The sequence below is a fragment of the Mustela nigripes genome, chromosome 7 (assembly GCF_022355385.1).
Source record: "Mustela nigripes isolate SB6536 chromosome 7, MUSNIG.SB6536, whole genome shotgun sequence".
Lineage (NCBI taxonomy): Eukaryota > Metazoa > Chordata > Mammalia > Carnivora > Mustelidae > Mustela > Mustela nigripes.
This window is the reverse complement of record NC_081563.1, coordinates 98,047,742-98,066,989: the sequence shown is the minus strand read 5'-3', so window position 1 is coordinate 98,066,989 and position 19,248 is coordinate 98,047,742. Positions and strand designations below refer to the sequence as shown.

Genomic DNA, 19,248 nt, shown 5'->3' with positions numbered 1-19,248 from the left:
TGGGTTCAAGTCCTGCTATGGGATCCCTGCTCAGAGGGAAGCCTGTTTCTCCCTCTCTCACTCACCTTGCTAGTGTTCCCTCTCTGGCTGTGTCTCTCTGTCAAATAAATAAATAAAATCTTTTAAAAAACATTAAAAAAGGACTCCAGGTCCTGATGAGGGCATGGAGCCTGTTGTACAGAGTCCCCCAAGACAGACATGGTCAATTCCTTCTTCCCTGTGCCTACTGCTCCCATCAGCAGATGGAGACTCTTTCCTCTCCCCGGGGAGCTGGGCAGGGCCTAGGTAATTTCTAGGTCTTAAGACACTCTGCAGCTGGGGGCACCTGGGTGGCTCAGTCAGTTGAGCGTCTGACTCTTATTTTGTCTCTGGTCATGATCTAAGGTTGTGATATCGAGACCCACTCATTGGGGCTCCATGCTGAGCGAGGATGGAGCCTCCTTGGGATTCTACTCCTCTCCCTCTGACCCTGGCCACCCCCCCCCACCACCGTGGGCCCTTTCTCTCTCTTAAAAAAAAGAGAAAGACTACGCAGCTTCCACATGTTCCCTCTTGGAAGCCAGCTGCCTTGTAAGACTATTATGCTACAAGGAAGCTCAAGCATCCATGGGGAGGACAAGACCACTGGCAGAGCCACTGAGATGCCAGATAAAGCCTCACTGGGCCTCCCAGCCCAGCCCATGTCTGCCATCAACTAAGGGACTCTGGCCGATGCCACCCAGGGTAGAGCTGCCTTGCCGGGCCACACCCCAGCTCCTGACCCACAAAAGTAGGAACACCTAACATGATCACTTTGGGAAGTGACTTGGTCAGGACCCCACAGCTTCATTCTCACAAAATAAACAAAAAACCCAGGCCCTGGGCTTCTAGTCCCACATGCCCTCAACGATGCTGGCCACTTCAAAGGCAGAAACTTAAATCTATAATTAAGTGGTGAAATACACCAGAGCCAATATATTCATCAAAGGTTTCCTAGTTACCAAATGAAATCCTTTAGAAGCTTGAGCCGACTGCTCCACTATTTACAAAGGGGGCTCATAACCTGATTTTCATACAAACATCATTAAAAGGAAGAGTCGGTCCTTGCTGGCTGAACACCTCCATAACCTCCAATACCTTTCAGCTTCCCTCCACTCTTGGTATCACCCTCCTCGAAGACCCAACTCAGCTGCTCCCCGCTCCCTGATGCAGCTTCTCCAATTACTGCAGCTTCCTCTGCCCCAGCAGTTTTCTGTGCCAGTGAGACCAGGGCCATCAAACCCCAATGTGCACACAAACCCCCTGGGGCTCTTGTCAAAATTTAGGTTCTGATTTAGCAGGTGTGGCAGAGTCTAGACTCTCCTGGGAGATGCCACTATGGCATAGACTGTACTGGGGACATGAGGCTAGGGTACGGCCCTCCCACAGTTCAGCCCTTTATCCCACTCGTTCCAGAGGGTTCCGAACTGCACAGATGTTTCCTCAGCATTCATCTCATCTCCTCAAGTAAAGGCCTTTGCAGAAGTCAGCAAGGGTTTGTGCGGCTTGCTGCCCCCCCATCCTCTAAGCTCTGACTCGGGGCACAGGGCAGTGGCTCACAAGTGGCAAAATACAAAGGGACTTGGGGAAGGCACAAGACCCCGGAACACAGTTTTTCGGTCGGCCTCCTCGTCTGCATGGGGTTTCATTTGTCTCATTGAACATTGAACATATGGAGTGCCGGGTCAGCAGCAGGCCCTGTGGTCAGAGCTGCAGGCAGCGCAGTCACCAGGACAGCTTGTCCACAAGAAGCTGCCAGTCTAGTGGGGAAGCAGACCCAACAGAAGGCCACTGATATCGGGGATGCTCCAGGCGCAACGCACACCTCGGAGAGGCACCTACGCCAGGAGTAGTGAGCTCACTCCTCAGCCAGGCAAAGATGACTAGGAAAAGAAGGGCAACAGCAAAGAATATTCCAGAAGAGGGCACTAGGCAACAGGGAGACTGTGTGTGGTTCTGCACGACAAGCCTGAACCCAAGAGAGCAGTTAATGAAAGAGAGCTGGGGTAGCAGGGAATGGTAGCTAGCGTCCTCCTTGGGGCTCTACCCTGGGGCCCCCCAAAAACTCAGCTCTATTCAAAAGACAGAGGGGCCACTGGAGGGCACAGAGGAGGATGGCCTCAGGGGTGGGGTTGTTGACCCAATGGGTAGCCACCCTGGGCCTTCCAGCTGCTCACAGCCTAGCTCTGCCCTGTATCCCCCAAAAGGGTACAGCCTGGCCCTCATCCTGAGGGAGACCCAGTTGAGCCCAAGACTTTATTTCTGTCACTAGGATGGGGCAGGTCTTCTTGCTTGGAAGTCCCCATTCTGGGCATTGCAGCCCTTGAAGGGCTGTGAAAGACTAAATATGACCCAGAGTGCCTGGGTGGTCCTGGGATCAAGTCCCCAGGGAAGCTGCTGCTTCTTCTCCCTCTGCTCCTCCCCACTGTTGGTGCTCTCTCTCTCATATAGATAAATAAAATCAAAACAAACAAACAAACAAAAAACAAACAACAACAACAAAAAAGACAAAGATGACCCGAGTCTTGGCAAACTGAGTATCTGGAGCTTCTGAAGGCCGAGTCTACACAGGAGAAAGGTCACTGAGAGCTGGTGACAGAACACAGACAACTGACCCAGGCAGTTTGATTAAGAAGGTGCAGAAAGCTAGAACTGTTCCTGCAGAATGTTCTTAAAGCCTTGCCAACTTACACTCCAAACCCGAACTCCTGTTTACTTTCAGCCTTTTGGTAAATTCCTATTTTTAAAATGCTCTGCATGTAATATGGATACCTTCTATTAGAGTCCAGGATGAAAACTTTAAATCACTGGCATTATTTTGCTTGAACAGAATAAAATCTTGAAGGATAGAGAGAAAAGAGGTTAGTGACAGTTTAAGGGAGTGCAGGCCCAGGGGATCATCTGACCAAGCTACAGGAAGCCTTTGAACACAGGGGAGAACTTGAGAAGGGGGGAGGAGACTGGGGACTAAGCTCCCCCACCCCCCAACTGCAGTCACAGGAAGAGTTTTCCTCTGGTTTTCAAAACCAGAAAAACAAAAAACAAAAAAAAATAAATAGAAATTCTTCAGGTGTGCCTCCACAAAGGCAAATTTTCCATTTCTCTGTCTTCCTATACATCCCCATTCCACAGGACGGCAAACTGAGCCCGCACCAAGGGGCTCATTTAGGGAATCCATGAAGCACTGTTTGCCACCTCTCTATGACCAATCCAGCACCTGGACATTAACAAATTATATCTGAAGCCTTAAAGGGGCCTTGTTGAAAGAAGTGTAGTTAATTAAATGGCAAAAGACCATGGCTGATGAAGCCAGCTTCTGCCAGACTATTTCAATTCTCAGAAAGGAAGGACTATTTGTAGGATAAATTCCTAAATGTGAAATTTATCCCAGAGTATATTTCACATATCAGGTGCCCTGAAATTCTGTCTGTAATGGCAAAAGACCAGGAACTACCTATATGTCCATCCATAAAGGCTTTGAAAAGACGGTAGAACCATGTAACTAAAGCAGCTAGAAAAAGGAAACAGTGTCAGCTGTCAGATACCTGATCCAGCCAGTCAAGCCCCCAGAAGATTCTAGTTCACCACCATCTGATCATAAACATGAGAGAAACCTCAGGCAAGAATGGCCCAACTAAGCCCAGTCATTCTGCAGAACTAGAATACAGAATAAGTTAGGCAGCTAGGGGTGCCTGGCTGGCTCAGTTGGTTGGGCGTCTGCCTTTGGCTCAGGTCATGATCCCAGGGTTCTGGGATAGAGCCCAGCTTCGGGCTCCCTGCTCAGCTGGGATCCTGCTTCTCCCTCTTTTCCTCTGTCTCTCCCCTCCCCCTGACTCTGTGCTCAGGTGTGTACTCTCTCTCTCTCTCTCAAATAAATAAAGTCTTTGGAAAAAATACACTTAGGCTGCTGAATGTGGGGTTATTCGTGAAAGCGCAACAGGGAACTGTAATAGTAAGAAATGGGTCACATTCTCTCCAGGGTACCAGATCTGCCACATTTCCTAATGTTCTCCCCCAGAACGGGCTGCAGGATACAGACAACATATCCGATTCCCGGAATGACATCCCAGGGGCCTGAGTACCAGCAATCCCTCCCCAGGTCACTGGTCCATCTTTACAATGTTTACAGAGGTTTACACCTAATACCTGACCTCCTAAGGGTTCAAAATAAGGTTAACCAAATCTGACCTCATTACCCTACTTTGCAGGGTAGACCCGAACTAGTTATGTTTTGGCCATCTTGGTTACAGAATGAGAGGGGAACAAACAGACAAGGAGTGTTAGGGATCAAATGAAAACCTACTCCTGCCATCACCCACTTGTGGGATGTCATTTAATATCCCTGAGCTACAACTTCCCCTGTGTAAGGATGACAAAATGGCAGGGTGCCTGGTGGGCTTGGTCGGTGGAGCATGTGACTCTCGATCTCAGGGTTGTGAGTTCAAGCCTCACGTTGGATGTAGAGATGACTTAAAAAAAAAAAAAAAGATAAAATGGTATTAGATGAGCCATCTTCAGCAGCACGAGGATCTAAGAGCAGAGTCTGTTTTCCTTTTCCTTAAGTTCAAGCCCTGCTCTGCCACTTACAGTCTGTGGGGTACAGTCTGAGAGAGATTACTCCCTCTCTCTAAGCCTGTAATACGTGCACAGTAACTGTTATCTGCCTCTCAGAATTGTTAAGGAATTAAATAAGGAAAGCTATGTAAAAAGGACCTGGAGGGGGCGCCTGAGTGGCACAGTAAGTCAAGCAATGAACTCAGTTTTGGCTTTAAGCTCCACTCAGGATCTCAGGGTCCTGAGGTCACCCTGAGTGGAGCTCCACCCTAAGTGTGGAGTCTGCTTAAGACTCTCTCTGCCCCTCCTGACTGTGCTCTCTCTCTCAAATAAAATAAATAAATCTTAAAAACAAAAACAAAGGACCTGGAGGTCAGTAACACGTAACTCATAAGACAGGTTCCAAAGTTCTGTGACTCTGAATAAAAGGTAATTGGTCCAAATCTCTCGTTTCTCTGTTGCCCATTTGAATTTTCTCTCTGATGGAAAAAAAATAAAAAAGGGAACTAACCTTCAGTATGAGCAGGCAAGGCCCAGTCCTTCATCCACAACTCTGAAAACCAACGTTCTTACCTATCTCCCTTCTGCCATAAAAGTGGGCCCAAGCAGACACGGAGCTACAAGGCAGACTTCATCCCCTTTGGTGTCAATATTCCTGTGTTTTTTTTTTTTTGTTTTTTTTGTTTTTTTTTAAGATTTTATTTATTTATTTGACAGAGAGAGATCACAAGCAGGCAAGAGGCAGGCAGAGAGGAAGGGAAGCAGGCTCCCTGCTGAGCAGAGATCCAGATGAGGGACTTGACCCTAGGACCCTGAGATCATGACCCGAGCAGAAGGCAGTGGCTTAACCCACTGAGCCACCCAGGCGCCCCAATATTCCTGTGTTTTGATATGGAACCCACTAAGGTGTTTAATTATATAGGGCACTGCTCCAGACCTGCCGTGGGGGGGGGGCAAGGGGGTGGGGCGCGGGGTATATACACCATGCTACCTTCTGGAAAAGCTCAACAGTCTCACCCTTTATCCAAAATTAATCCTTCGCAAAAGGCTTCTTAAGGAAATGTGGGAGCTACCATGGACGGTGGGAGGTGACATCGGTCTGGAGATTGATTTAGGGCAAGAAAGACGTCTTGAGAGACTGAGTGATTCTCCAGCCCCATGGTTGGGGGGCGCTTTCTTGCTTGCTGTCCTGTTTCCTGCAGGATCTCTACTTTCATTTTAAAAAACACACAGGTTTCCCTCTAGGTCTTCTAAAAGAACAGGTCTTTGCAGCAAAAACAAACCAATCATTGTATCAGGGCTGCTGAAAACTGCAGGAGTGTCTGGGAGGTAGGGACTTTGGCTGGCTCTCTGACCAACTTCAAAGCTGGCTAAGGTCACTTACCTGTCAAACTTCTAAAGCAAAAAAAAATCCTTTACTTTCTGTTGATGCTTCCAACAGAAAAGTTTATTAAATTATTAATGGTCCTATTTCCTGTGGGAGAGTACTGTGAAGGTGGTGGCCATCTGGATAAGATTTTCACACTAAGCAAGGGGCACCTGGTTGGCTCAGTTGGCAGAGCATGGGACTCCTGATCTTAGGGTCGTGAGCTGGAGTCGCATGTTGGGCAAAGAGATTACTTTAAAAACAACAACAACAACAACAAAACAAACAGGGCCACCTGGGTGGCTCAGTCAGTTAAGTTTCTGCCTTTGGCTCAGGTCATGATCTTAGAGTCCTGGGATCGAGCCCCACATAGGCTCCCTGCTCAGAAGGAAGTCTGCTTCTCCCTCTGCCTCTGCCCCACACCCTGCTCGTGCTCTCTCTCTCAAATAAATAAATAAATAAATAACATTAAAAAAATTAAACAAACAAAAAAACATGCTAAGCATATTACCCAATTCCCTTGGGATAAAAAATTCCCTCCTGGTCCCTGTATCACTTCTTTAGGGTTCACAACTCCACTATATGGTAGAATAGAGAACCTTTTCAAACGCAGGGATAATGAAGAGCATACATCCTTATAATCCAGGAAAAAACTGTGGCTCCAAGAGAACTAACCTGCCCTTGGTCGCATAACTTGTAGGTGCCCATATTGAGATTTTAGGTGTGCTCTGTTACCTACAAAACTTGTACCTATACTTCCCCTGGACATGCCCAAGGATCTGGGCATGGTGTGGGGGAGACAGAGAGGATGAATCCTATTGTTTGTCTCATATCATGGTGAGAAATAGCTTCATGTCAGACTGTCAACCCTAATGGCTACAGTGTCAAAGATACCTCCCACAATGCAACACAACAACCGTAAAAGAACAAGGATCCTTGGGTTGGACTTGGCTACTAAAAACTGTGTCAAATTCAAGGAAACCCTTTTGGGCTTTTCCCTTCTTTCCTTGAAAATAAGGGGATTGGACCACACAAACTGTAAGGGTCTCTGTAGTGGTTCCTATGGATGGATACTCTTCTCAGCATCTATTCCTACTTTTCCTGGTGGGCCGTCCCATATTGTGGAGGCTAAAAAGCTATAAACTACATTTCCCAGGCTCCCTTGCAGTTTTAGATGTGACTTGGGTTCCACCAGTTTACATACACTACTAGGAGATTTGAATTTGGGCCTGAGTTCGTTGGGCAGAGGCATCACGATGCAGGAGCAGGCAGCCATAGAGGCCACTGGGTGTAGCTCCCTTAGTGGCCAGTTCTGCAGTGTGTCTCTGGGATTATATCCTGGTCTTTCTTTTGGTCCATTTATTATTCTATCATTAACCATGCTCAGCTGAAGCTAACGACAATGGATTCTGTTGTCTGCAACTAAACCCACTTCACCCATGTTCAAATGAAAACCCAGTGCAATGAACACTTACATGGTTCTCTTATTCCTTTTCCCCCTCTTCATTAATTTAGCCTTTTTTTGAGCATGTCTTCCAGATATTTTCCCAGATCTGTGTTTCTTCTTGCTCCCTATCTCCTTCCAAATGTTGTCATTTACATCCTGCCTGTACTTCTATTCTATGTTGACTTCTGTCCTCCTATGAGTCAGGCATTACTGTACCAGGTGCTGGGGATATGAGCCTGGTAGCAATGTTCCCTGCAGTCGGTAGGTCTAGAGTCAAGAAGAGGAGTCTGGTCAGCCAAATATCAGACACATGGTCAGTGAGTTACAATGGGGGTGGGGGCAAGGGGAAGCCAATTCTCCCTCAGGAGATAAAAGACAATAGGCAAGGAGTTAGGGACAGAGCTTATGCTCTCTTACAAAAATCAAATGGATGGGTTTTTAAAAAACGCTTAAATCCATGATTCACAACAATATTTTAAAAATAAACAAGTTGGCCATCGCTGTAGAATTCTGGTGAACCAGCAGATTAGCTGGAAAACTGTTACACGAAGGGAATCTTTTTTGGCCTTTCCTAAAGGAACTGTCTCACTGGGATCCAAACAGCAGGGGAGGGGAAATAAATCTCTATACAAGAATATCGGCTAAGAAATGAAGGACTATCACAACCATTGATAACCTAAATCCCTTAGACTCTGAGTATTGACAGCTGCTAACATCACAGAGAGGCAACCAAATACCGTGTGCTTCTTGATGTTAATAGATGACCCTCTCCCCTGACATATTTTTTTAGCTAAAATAAATACACTTGAGCAAGCATCTAAAGCAAGTGTTGTCCAACAGAACTTTCTACAATGACAGAAATGTTCTAGTCTATATTGTCCACTACAGTAACCACTGGTCTCACGTGGTTACTGAGCACCTGAAATGTGGCTCATGCAACTGAGGGACTTAATTTTTAATTTTACTTAGTTTAAATTTAAACAGTCACGTGTGACTTTGGCTACCAGGGTGGGCAGTGCAGCTACAGAACCAACTACCCATTTAGAGAAAACACAGAAGACCAAGGAGTGTTAGACTCCGTGGTGATGCATTCCTCAAAATCCAGATTGTTAGCAACACTCCAAGCAAATTACTCATCTCTTTAATAATTAACTTATAAGGACATGAAAAAGAGATGGAGGGAACGTGAACAAATTATAGAAGAAATGAAAAACACAGTGTAGACATTGTGTGGTCCTGATTCAGCAAACTGAAAAAAATACAAATTTATAAGACAATCAGCAATGTGGGGCACCTTGGTGGCTCAGTGGGTTAATCCTCTGCCTTCGGCTCAGGTCATGATCCCAGGGTCCTGGGATGGAGCCCCACATCGGGCTCTCTGCTCAGCGGGGACCCTGCTTCCCCCTCTCTCTCTCTCTGCCTGCCTCTCTGCCTACTTGTGACCTCTCTCTCTCTGTGTCCAATAAACAGATAAAATCTTAAAAAAAAAAAAAAAAAAGACAATCAGCAATGTGAATACTGCTGTTAATGTGGGTGTGATCATGTATTTTGGCCTTTATCTATCAGAGGCACATTCTGAGGTATTACAGTTGAAATAATATGATAAATGAGATTTGCTTCAAAATCATGGGTCAGGAATGGGTGGGGGGTTGGATGGGCAGGAATGGCCATAGATTACTGGTTGTTGGGGCTGGGTGACAAATGATGGGAAGAAAGGAAAAAGACGACCACACGTTCCCACCTCTGGCACAACTTGAAGACTTGGACTATAGAGCCAGGTAAAAGACCAAAAATACTTTAGAAGGAATTCTACACTCAATTCCTTTTAAAGTACCCTTGGGAGAGGCCAAAGGAAGAGAACCAGAAGGGGAAAATGGGAGAAGACAGATTCACTTGCTACTCTACACTTGCACCTGGGTCCCACCAGCTACTGAGTCAGGAAGAAAAAATGTCTGTCAACTAACTGATTTAAATTCTGAGTTACTTAGCTCCTGATAAACCTTCAAAGAAAGGGCAATGGTGGTCTCTGCCCTGCAGCTGAAGTCCTGCGAATGGCACCAACACAGAAGAGACTTAAAGCCACCTGGACCTGTCACTACCTCCTTCTTGGATACACATGATCTCTCCACCTCAATCTGTTTGGAAAATTACTGAATCCTTGGTAGTAAAGAGACAATTTTGCAAACTGCCCCGAGGCACACAGTCATAAGGCAGATAGGCTGGAAAATGCCAGTTTCCTAACCAGCACCTGCAACTCCTTTCTAGATCCACTTACCAGCACAGCCGGATTGGCAAATCCCTTGTTCCCACTGTAGGCAACAAAACGTTGCACCTTATGGAAACCTGCCATACATCACTGTTTGCTAACTCCCTCGAGTTAGAGAATATGCTTGAAAGTGCTAGACACTCTGCACCCTCATTTCATCTAACCAACCCTTGTGAGAGGCCGATTCTATTGCTTTTCCATTTTACAGGTCAGGAAAATGAAGACTCAGGCCAGATAATGTGTTCCTAACACAGCTAGTGAGATGGACCCAACTGATGTCTTCCTCCTCAGGACCCTTCCAGAACCCCTCCTGTGCAGGAACATCTACCCCTCTCAGCTTGGCCCCTTCAGCATCTCGCCCTGGCCCAGCTCCTCACCTTCTCCCACTCTTCTCTCTGACCCTACCAGGTCCATTTTCCATCTTCAGGGACCAGAACTTTGAGTACTTTACCTACTCAAGCTTCAGGCTCAGACCATGACCCTGCTCTATCTAAAGCCTGCCTCTCCCTTCCCCGCTGCCCTCAAATCCACACCAAGAAACCTTCCCTGGCTCAGAATTTATTACCTCTTTGCTTGTGCTTTAGCATTCCTTTTGCTGGAACAGAATTATTAATTAATTGTGTCTTCCCACCAACTCAGAGAATTCTAGCTGGAGCTAATGGGCACCTACCATGTTCCCCTCTTCACTCACTTATTATGTTTACCACTCTTTATGGTAGGTATAATTATTATTCCCATTTCACAGACAAGGAAACTGAGGCCAAGAGGGATTAGCCACTTAGCCAAGGTCAGGCAGCTAAAAAGTGACAAAGCCAGAGCCTAGGTGCTTAACCATTACTGTTCGATGATTCTAGAATACGAGGCAGGGAACATTTTTATCTCCTGGCTGCCCGGCACAGAGCAGGCACCCCATAATGTTAAATGGGACTTTGCCTCTCTGCGGGGCACTGGCTCAAACCTGCCCCTCCCCTAGTCCTGTGAGCGAGCCAACTGCTAGGTGAGTGCCTTTAAGTCATACAAACTCAGTCATTATGCATCACCTATGGGCCTCATCCTGGAGAAGCATTCCTTTTCTTCGGGTTAAGAAACTAATTTTTAAGAGAGCAGCGGGGTTTGTGTGGAACTCTAGAATTATGCAATATGCTAAGTCACAAGTAATTTGGACAATCCTCTGGACAATCCTCTGAAACCGGCCAATACTACAGAGGATAATTCTGGAGGCTTGGAGCATCTTAATACCAACATGTCTCCTATTTTCAGATGGAGGCTGAGAGGGGAAAGGAATCTAAACATCCTTAGTAAACAAATGGAACTTCTCCGGAAGTTGTGCGAAGGTTGCGGAGCTAACACTCTACCCCAGCCCCCAACCCCCAGCCCTGGGGGCAGCATGTAGGCAAGATCATAGAAATAATATTGTGGTTTATTTATTCCTTTAATCCAGGGCTCCATTGGCGATGTATGCCTGGGACAAAAGAGAGCTCCTAAAATACTGGTTAAGGGACTGGATCTTTCCCCCCCTGCCACTTTCTCCCCAGGGTAATCTGGGAAATTGGGGGACCGAGGGGCAAACAGACTACATGCAATCCCAAAACAACGTTGCAATTGTCCTTCCAGGCCGGTGATAAATATGCAAGTGGGACACTTTGTAGAATTTCCTGGAGGGCAGAGTTACCAGCCTCAGGCAAACTGTCCCCTCCCACTTAACCCCATCGTGCCTACAAAGCCTCAGGCCGGCTGACTTTGAACCTCAGCAGCCCACTTAACACCAAGCAGCTTGAGCCGTAGCAACCTTTAAAGACGTCTTTCCAGAGGATTTTGGCTCCAGCCACTAGCCTCAATTCATAACCAAATGCACCCTAGGCAGCCCCCAAGCCAAACCCCAGGAACCAGTAATATTCATAGGGAGGGATGGCCTCGCCCAGGAAAAGTAACCTAGTCTTACCCAATCCACAGCAAACACTAGAGTACCTCCTCCCCATTCCCCCATCCCCCTCCTGGGCAGCAGGGCTGCAGGACCCCTCTGGCGTGCGCAGGAATTATCGCCCACCACCCAGGGCCTGGAGCCCGCAGAGTCCCACTAGGCTAGGAAATGGGGTCATGTGATTCCTAAAACACCACTGAGGCTCCAGCTAACTAAATCAGTGGAATGGGATTCCTTAATCTTGAGGGTAGCGGATACATTTGAGTAGGGGATCATGTAAGTTCTACCCAGAAAAGCCAGATGAATGTCTCGATAAGATGTCGCCTACCATTCTAGAAGACTTGAGGTGGGAGGGAATGAAGAATGATAATGCGGGGTAACGAAAACTCCAAACCACTGGGGGCGGGGCACTGAGGCAATTTGCAGTTGAACCCCTTTATCCATCAATTTAATTCAGGAAGATTTGAGAGAGATGACAAATTTAAAGTGCCCAGCACAGACCTCCGGTCTAACGGGCACTCCATAATTGTCAATGGGAATAGCTGTTACCGTGAGAGGTTCGCTGTGTGCCAAACAGCCGCCACTGCCTCCAGAACGCAAGGAAGTGTGTGAAACTCAGAATTATAGCGCTAGGAATGCGCCGCAGAGAATGGAATTCCTGAGAGCCTGGATCCTTCCTTTCCGAACCCGGGAACCCCGACGGCCTGGTGATTCTTCAGGCTCTGCACAGAATGGGGTACTAGAGGGCCGAAACTGGGCCTGGTTCTTTTAGGCAGTTCCAGAGGCCACCCCCGCGGACCCTGCCGGCTCAGGAGCCAGCCTCCAGGGCTTAGCGGCGCGGGCCGTTGGCTACCCAGCAGAGAGGAGGACGCGCAGAGCCGCCCTGGCCGAGACCCAGAGGCAGGTGCAGGATCCGCGCAGAGGGCGCGCTCGGTGCCCGGGTGCACCGGTGCCCGGGTGCGCGGGCGGGCGCGGCAGGGAGGGGCGCCGGCTCCGGGAGCCCGACGCCAGGGCGTGGTGCAGGTGGCGGCGGGGGCAGAGTCGACACCGTACCTTGATTTTCGACCTGGCGACCGGGCGCTGCATCGCCGCCAGGTGTCCGCCCGGGCCCTCGGCGTCGCCGGGCTCGGAGATTTCGCGTTCGGGGGCGCGCGGGGACGAGCTGCTCTCGGCGCCTCCAGGCTCCCCCGCGCTGCTGCTGCCGCCGCTGCTGCTGCTGCTGCCGCCGTCGCTGCGGCAGTCCTCGGGGGGGTCGTGGAGCAGACGGCCCAGGCCCACTGCGGAGGGAGGGGCGGTGCCCCGACACACAGACACGCGGCGTCAGGCCCGGGCGTCCGCGGCAGTTTGACCTGCGGGCGGTGCCGCCGCCGCCGCCCCGCCCTGGACCTGGGCACCTGGCCAAGTGGGCAACACGCGGGGGTGGACGAGCGAGTCCCCGGCTGGGCCTCCGGAGCGAGCACGGAATTTGGGGGGCGGCTCCTCGGTCCCAATCTCCGCGCCTACAAGGAACCGAGGGCCTTGGGTGGCTGCGGACCCCGCGCGCCAACTTCCCTGTCTCTGGGATAGGGGGGTTAGGGGTCTGACCTCAACCCACCCAGCCCGAGGGGCTGACGGATCCTGGTGCAATCCCATGAGGACGTGGGACTAAGAGTAGCCCCTGCTGGCCTTCGGTCTCCCCTCCTTCGGTTCACCTCGGCCCGCGCGGCAGCCAACGGTCCCGCCGCCGGGCAATTACTGGCGCCCACTAGGGGGAAGGGGGCGCAGGGCGTCCCGGGTTCCCAGCCTCTCTCCGTCTTCCCGCTCCTCAAGAAGCACCCCTCCCTCCCCGCCGCCCCGAAAGAGGCGGCAAGGGGTGGGGAGTCCAGGCCCGGCGGAGGAGCCGAGGGGACCCGACCACCCCTGCCCCCACTCCGGGAGTCCCGCGCCCAGGCCCGGCCCCCGCGCGGCGCTCACCTGGGATGTAGGTGTCTGCCCTTTCCTCATCCGGGAGCTCATCCCAGCTGCGGACGGAGACCCCCGGGCTCCTCCTCTTCACCAGGAAGACTTTGGGCATGGCGTGGCCCCCTCCCCGGCCGGCGGCCCCCTCCTCCCGGCTGCTCCCCGCTAGAAACTGCGGCAGGGACTCGATCCCCAGCTCCCGGCGGCCAGAGCCCACCTTCCCGCCTAGCCTGCCCTCTCCCTCCGCCCCCCGCCGCGGCGCGGCCCAGGCCTCTCCCCCGCACGCCCGGCGACTCCCAGCCTCCAGGCTCCGCGACACCTATGCCTTAAATCGCGGGTGAGACCACGCCGAGGAAAAAGTTTCATAAGGTGGAATAGAAAAGGCACCAGGAAACTTGGGAGTGAGCATGCGCCCTGCAACATAACGGTGTCAACAAGCTCGCTACCTGTCCGACCGGTTCCGGCGGCCGGGGCTGCCTGTTCCAGCCCTTCCTTAGGCATGAATGTTTGCAAAAGAATTTAACGTCTGATTCTTCCCCCCTCCCCTTTTTAAAAAGGGAAGAACATTTTTTAATCAACCTCTCGCCCCAGTCCCCATCACATGCATCTCAGGGCAAACTCTTAGAGGTAAGCCCCCAGGTCCGCTTCCCCGGGCATCCATCCTAAGAGTTGGAGCTTCCTGCGAGTTGCACCCCCTTTCCCCGCCCCCAGGTGAATTGTCTCCGACAGGCAAGCAAGAAAATGGCTCAGTTCCTCCGGTCTTGGTGGATGGTTGCCGCGGCTCGTTGAAATCTCGGCGGGCGGAAGGTGGAGGCGGCGGGGAGATTGCAGGGCTCATCTCGTAAGGGGGGGGGCGACTTGGGGACTTAGGCTCCCCGTCATTTACAACAGCCCCCCAAATAAACACGGTAATAATATGATTTAAAGTTCGGTAGCTTTAGAACACGTCATTATTGATTTGTGCCGTACAATCTAGGAAAAACAAGTCGGCTAGCTCTGCTAAAGCAGCTTCCACCCCAAGACCTACCGCTCCAAGAGCCCCATCAACCCAGATAAACACACAATGGAAACAAAAGCCAAGCGCATGTTATGCAAACGCGGCTTCGTAGCAAATTTCTTATCCTTGCCCACTCCCATTATGGTCTCCCCCCAACCGCCCGCTCCCCAAATTCTGAGGTTGGGAAACACGTTTCCCAGCAAAGTGAAGTCGGCTGCTACTGGGGAGTTGGCTGGAGAGCTTTATATTTATTTTTGGTTTTGGCTTTTCCTCTCTGCCTTTATACCTGGAGGGGGAGTTGGGAGAGAAGGAAGAGGAGTTGGTAAGAGAAAGATGCCAAGTTTCTAAGAGCAGCAGTGCCGGCATTTGGGGAGCGCGCGCTGTCCCTCTCACGGCCGCTGCTCGGGTGCCCCCGGGGACGCGCAGCAGTGCCTCCACCGCTGCCGTGCGAGCACTCCTGTGGGCGATCAGACTTGCGCAGGCTCCCGGGGCTGTGCAGGGGCGCGTCTAGCCAGAAGCTCCCTGGCGCCCGCAGCTCGCCCATCCGCCAGACTCACCTGTCTGTAACCTGACCCGCTGCGCGCCCAGCCCACAGGGCTGAGGAATCAACACAGCGGTTTTTCCCGTCCTCTTCCGCCCTGGAATGGCCCTTGGGGACACAGCAGCCTGGTAACGGATTTCTCGGCTCGGTTGGAGTACTCTCCCCGCGCACGGAGAGGGGGCGCAGCTCTCCTGGGTCTGAGAAGCGAGGAGACGCGCCATGCCTCGGGGTCTGCCCTCAAGAGGTCACCCTCTCCTGGCTCAAGCCTGTCTGGACTCCAGATTTTCTGAGAACAATCAACTAAGGACGAAAGAGACTTTGATCCGGCTAAGCCCGGAGTGGAGTAGGAAGACATTTCTATAGCGGCACGAGGAAACGAGGCTTCTTTTTAGTCCGTGAAGCTGATGGCGCCGCTGCTGGGAGAATCTGAGAATGTATTTTTATCTACCAACAAACGGAAGATTTTCTAGAAAGGAGCTTGGTTGAATGAAAGTAAAATAAAGTAAAACTATGAAATCACAGAATGACCTCTATCTCATAAAAATCTTTAAAACTTCCCTTAGTTCAAAATTCCTTCTATTGCGAAAAAGGCGGCCAACCCCATTAACAGATTTTTTTCTTTTATTGAATTTCAAATCAATAAGTGCCTGAACCACTTTGTCCTTTATCTGAAAAGAATATAAAATGACAGATTATAAGACTAAAAACCTCAAGAAGCATTGCATCGTTCAGCAGATTCGGGATGAAAATTAACAGGAATAACTACACTTTTTTTCAAGGATTGCTGGATGCACACTTACTATGATATTTGAGGACTGTTTCTTCCCGGGGGAAAGGAATTCTAATGTGCTATCTTCCTCTCTCTTTTCTTGATCGGACTTGAGAGGGATTTATCAATATTATTAACATTTTCAATGTTTTGCTTTTGTTGACTCTATTTTATGATTAGTTTTCTAAGTATTATGAGGAGCTGATAGAGCATCCCCTAAAAGTAGGATAAGAAATAAGCTCAATTTTTTAAAAAATCTCAAAGCTGGTATTTGAGAGAGGCAGAAGTCTTGATCTGACCCACACCCTGCCCCCCACCTCTCCCCTGGGAGGACAGGGTGACCCTCCATAGAGTCCTTAGTAGGTGTGTGTGTCCTGCCCTGCTTGAATGCCTAAGTGCTGGGAGCTCGCTTTTTCAAAAAGCAGTCTATTCTGGTTAGGTGACAATACTGTTAGAAAGCTTTTCCTTCTGCTTAATGGAAGTCTGTTTCCCTGCAATTCCATGTCTCCTCTGCATTCTGCCCTCTCCGGCAGCTGAGACAATGCCTGTGCCTCCCCTCCACCCCCCATCCCCCTCCCTAGTTCTTCAAATGCATGGAAACAGGCATGGGGGTTCTCACTTAAGACCTCTTTTCTCCAGTAATATGTAGTCAGGTTGAAAATAGACAGGTACGAACCTGCTCAGTGGGATCCTTAGAGGATAAAGAGAGGTTAGGATGATGGGGAAATGGATGATGGGGGGAAATTTTTTTTTTTTTTTTTACTTTTTACCAAAGTATAACAGCGTTTTTTAAAAAATGCACAAATCATAAGTTACATGGCTTGATCCATTTTTACAAAAAAAAATTCTAGCAGACAGCACCCTAGAATGAGACCAAGCTGCCTACTCTCACCACTCCACTTCACGTGAGATCAGCTTTTTGTGGGTACAGTAAGGCAGAGAAGAAGAAATAAAGGTATAAGGATCATAAAGAAAAAAAGCAAAACTATCATTATTTGTAATCAGTATGATTAGCTATGTGGAGAAGAATCTACAGATAAATGGCTAGAATTAATAAAAGTTTAGTAAAGTTTTATAGAAAAATCTCGATGTGTGTCAACTGCAATTCTAAACATCAATAACATTTAGAAATCTATCCAGAGTCATCTATGGATTTAATACTTGAAGAAAAGATCTTTTTGTGAGAATAACAAACTTGTTCTAAGCTTGGAACCAAAACATTCCTGAAGAACAAGGCATATAGATTCATTCTATCAGATATTAGTGCAGAGCAGAGAGCCCATGTGGACTTTTGATTTATGAGAGAGGGCATTTCAGAAAGATGGGAAATGGGACTGACTGGTAATGCATTTGGAGAAAAAAAATAAAGGAAATTGAATAATGCACACACATATGGTCAATTTCCAGTGGATTAAACATTTAAATGTGTATGTGCATACATATGCATAGATGAATAGATAATGGAGAATATCTTTATGACCATAAGATAGAGTAGAATCTTATTTATTTATTTATTTTTCTTATTGAAGTATAGTTGACACACAACGGAGCAGAATTTCTTTTTTCTTTTTTTAAAATTTATTTTATTTTATTTAAATTCAATTGCTGTTAGCTTCAGAGTTAGAGTTCTGTGATTCATCAGTTGTATATAGCACCCAGTGCTCATTACATCACATGCCCTCCTTAATGCCCATCACTGAGTTACCCCATCCCCCCAACCCTGGAGCAGAATTTCTTAAGACACAAAGAACAAACCATTAAAGAAAATATCTGATAAATACGACTACAGAAAATTTAAGAATGACTATTAATTAATCAAAAGACACAGTAAAGAGAATGAGAAACTAAATCAAAAGTTGAGAGAAATTTTGCAATACATTTACCTTATAAATCATCAGAATTCTGATGACAAAGAATTCAAATGTTAGAAAAAGAAACATAATTTTAGGGGCGGGTGGCTCAGCAGGTTAAGCCTCGGCCTTCTGCTCAGGACATGATCTCCGAATCCTGGGACTGAATTGGGCTCTTTGCTCAGCAGGGAGCTTGCTTCCCCCTCCCTCTCAGCTTACTTGTGATCTCTCTCTCAGTGTCAAATAAATAAAGAAAATCTTTTTTTAAAATACGTAATTTTTTAAAATGGCAAAAGACATGAACAGGCGGGACGCCTGGGTGGCTCAGTTGGTTAAGCAGCTGCCTTCCGCCCAGGGTCCTGGAATCGAGTCCCACATCAGGATCCTTGCTCGGCAGGGAGCCTGCTTCTCCCTCTGCCTCTGCCTGCCTCTCTGTCTGCTGGTGCTCGCTCACTCTCTCTCCCTCTGTCTCAGACAAATAAATAAATAAAATCTTAAAAAAAAAAAAAAAGACATGAACAGGCATTTTCCAGAAGAGAAAACATGAATGACCCATCAACATATAAAAAGATACTCAATCTCATTAGTAAACAGGAAAATGCAAATTAAAATGACAATGAAATACTATTTCATGTTTGCCAGACTGGCAAAATTAAAACGTTTGACAATACTGCTAAGTGTTGCTTTGGATGTAAGAACAATAAGTTCATGCATTGCTAATAGGTATATAGACTGATTCAACCATTTTGGGCAAGAGTTGGATTTTATCTGGTAAAATTAAACATGCACATATTGAATGAGCCAGAAATTCCACTCCAAGTTTTTAAATTTAGAAAAAGTCTTGCACTTTTGCACCTAGAATTATAGGCAAGAATATTCACAGTAACATTATTCATCCTATTCAAAAACATAAAAACCTGAACACAACTGGAATGCCCATCATTAACTAATTGGATTATATTGTGATAAATGCATCTAGTGGAAATGAATGGCCCACAACCACACCCATTAACTAAAGTAAATCTCAAATACATCTTATTGAATAAAAAAAAGCAAGTGACAGAAGAATTGTACTGTAAGATTCAAATAATTATTTAAAATGAATCAAAATAAATTAGGAATTCAACGGCTTAAGAATTCAAACCCACATGTTAAAACCATTAAGCACCAACCAACCATCTAGAAGAATCTGGAGAGCTATGCTGAATAAAAAAAGCAATCCCAAGGTTATGTATTATCTGATTCCATTTATATAATATTCTCAAAATGAAAAAAAAACATAAAAATGGAAAAAAGATTAATGTTTGATTGTCAGGAGTTAAGCATTTAGAAAAGGGCAACATGAAGGAAACTTGTGGTAATGGAAGTGTTCAGGGTCTCTGGTAGTTGATACCCAAGCTTACCCATGTGATAAAGTTGTATAGAACGACACATACACACGCACAAATGAGTACAAGTCAAACTATATCAATCTGAGTAAGACCTGCAGATTGTCCCTGTCAATATCCTGTAGGTGATACTGTCCTCTAATTCTATAAAATTTACCACTGGGGGAAATTGAATGAAAGGTACACAGTTGCA

The 19,248-nt window shown here is 47.8% G+C and overlaps 1 protein-coding gene across 2 annotated transcripts in view; it reads right to left on the bottom strand.

Annotated features, from left to right (window-relative positions):
- The window catches only part of OVOL2 (ovo like zinc finger 2), a 28,846-nt gene extending 13,438 nt beyond the window's left edge, over positions 1-15,408 (bottom strand). Inside the window, exons 1-4 of one of the 2 annotated variants that reach the window (XM_059406495.1) lie at positions 15,065-15,408; positions 13,526-14,793; positions 12,967-13,071; positions 12,626-12,849 (exon numbers count right to left, since the gene is read on the bottom strand). In XM_059406495.1, coding sequence (XP_059262478.1) covers positions 12,626-12,849; positions 12,967-13,071; positions 13,526-13,625 — 429 coding nt within the window. In that variant the 5' untranslated portion in view covers positions 13,626-14,793; positions 15,065-15,408. Of the gene's footprint in view, positions 1-12,625; positions 12,850-12,966; positions 13,072-13,525 lie in introns of both variants that reach the window. The other variant, XM_059406496.1, reaches the window with a different exon arrangement.
- Positions 15,409-19,248: the final 3,840 nt, after the last annotated feature.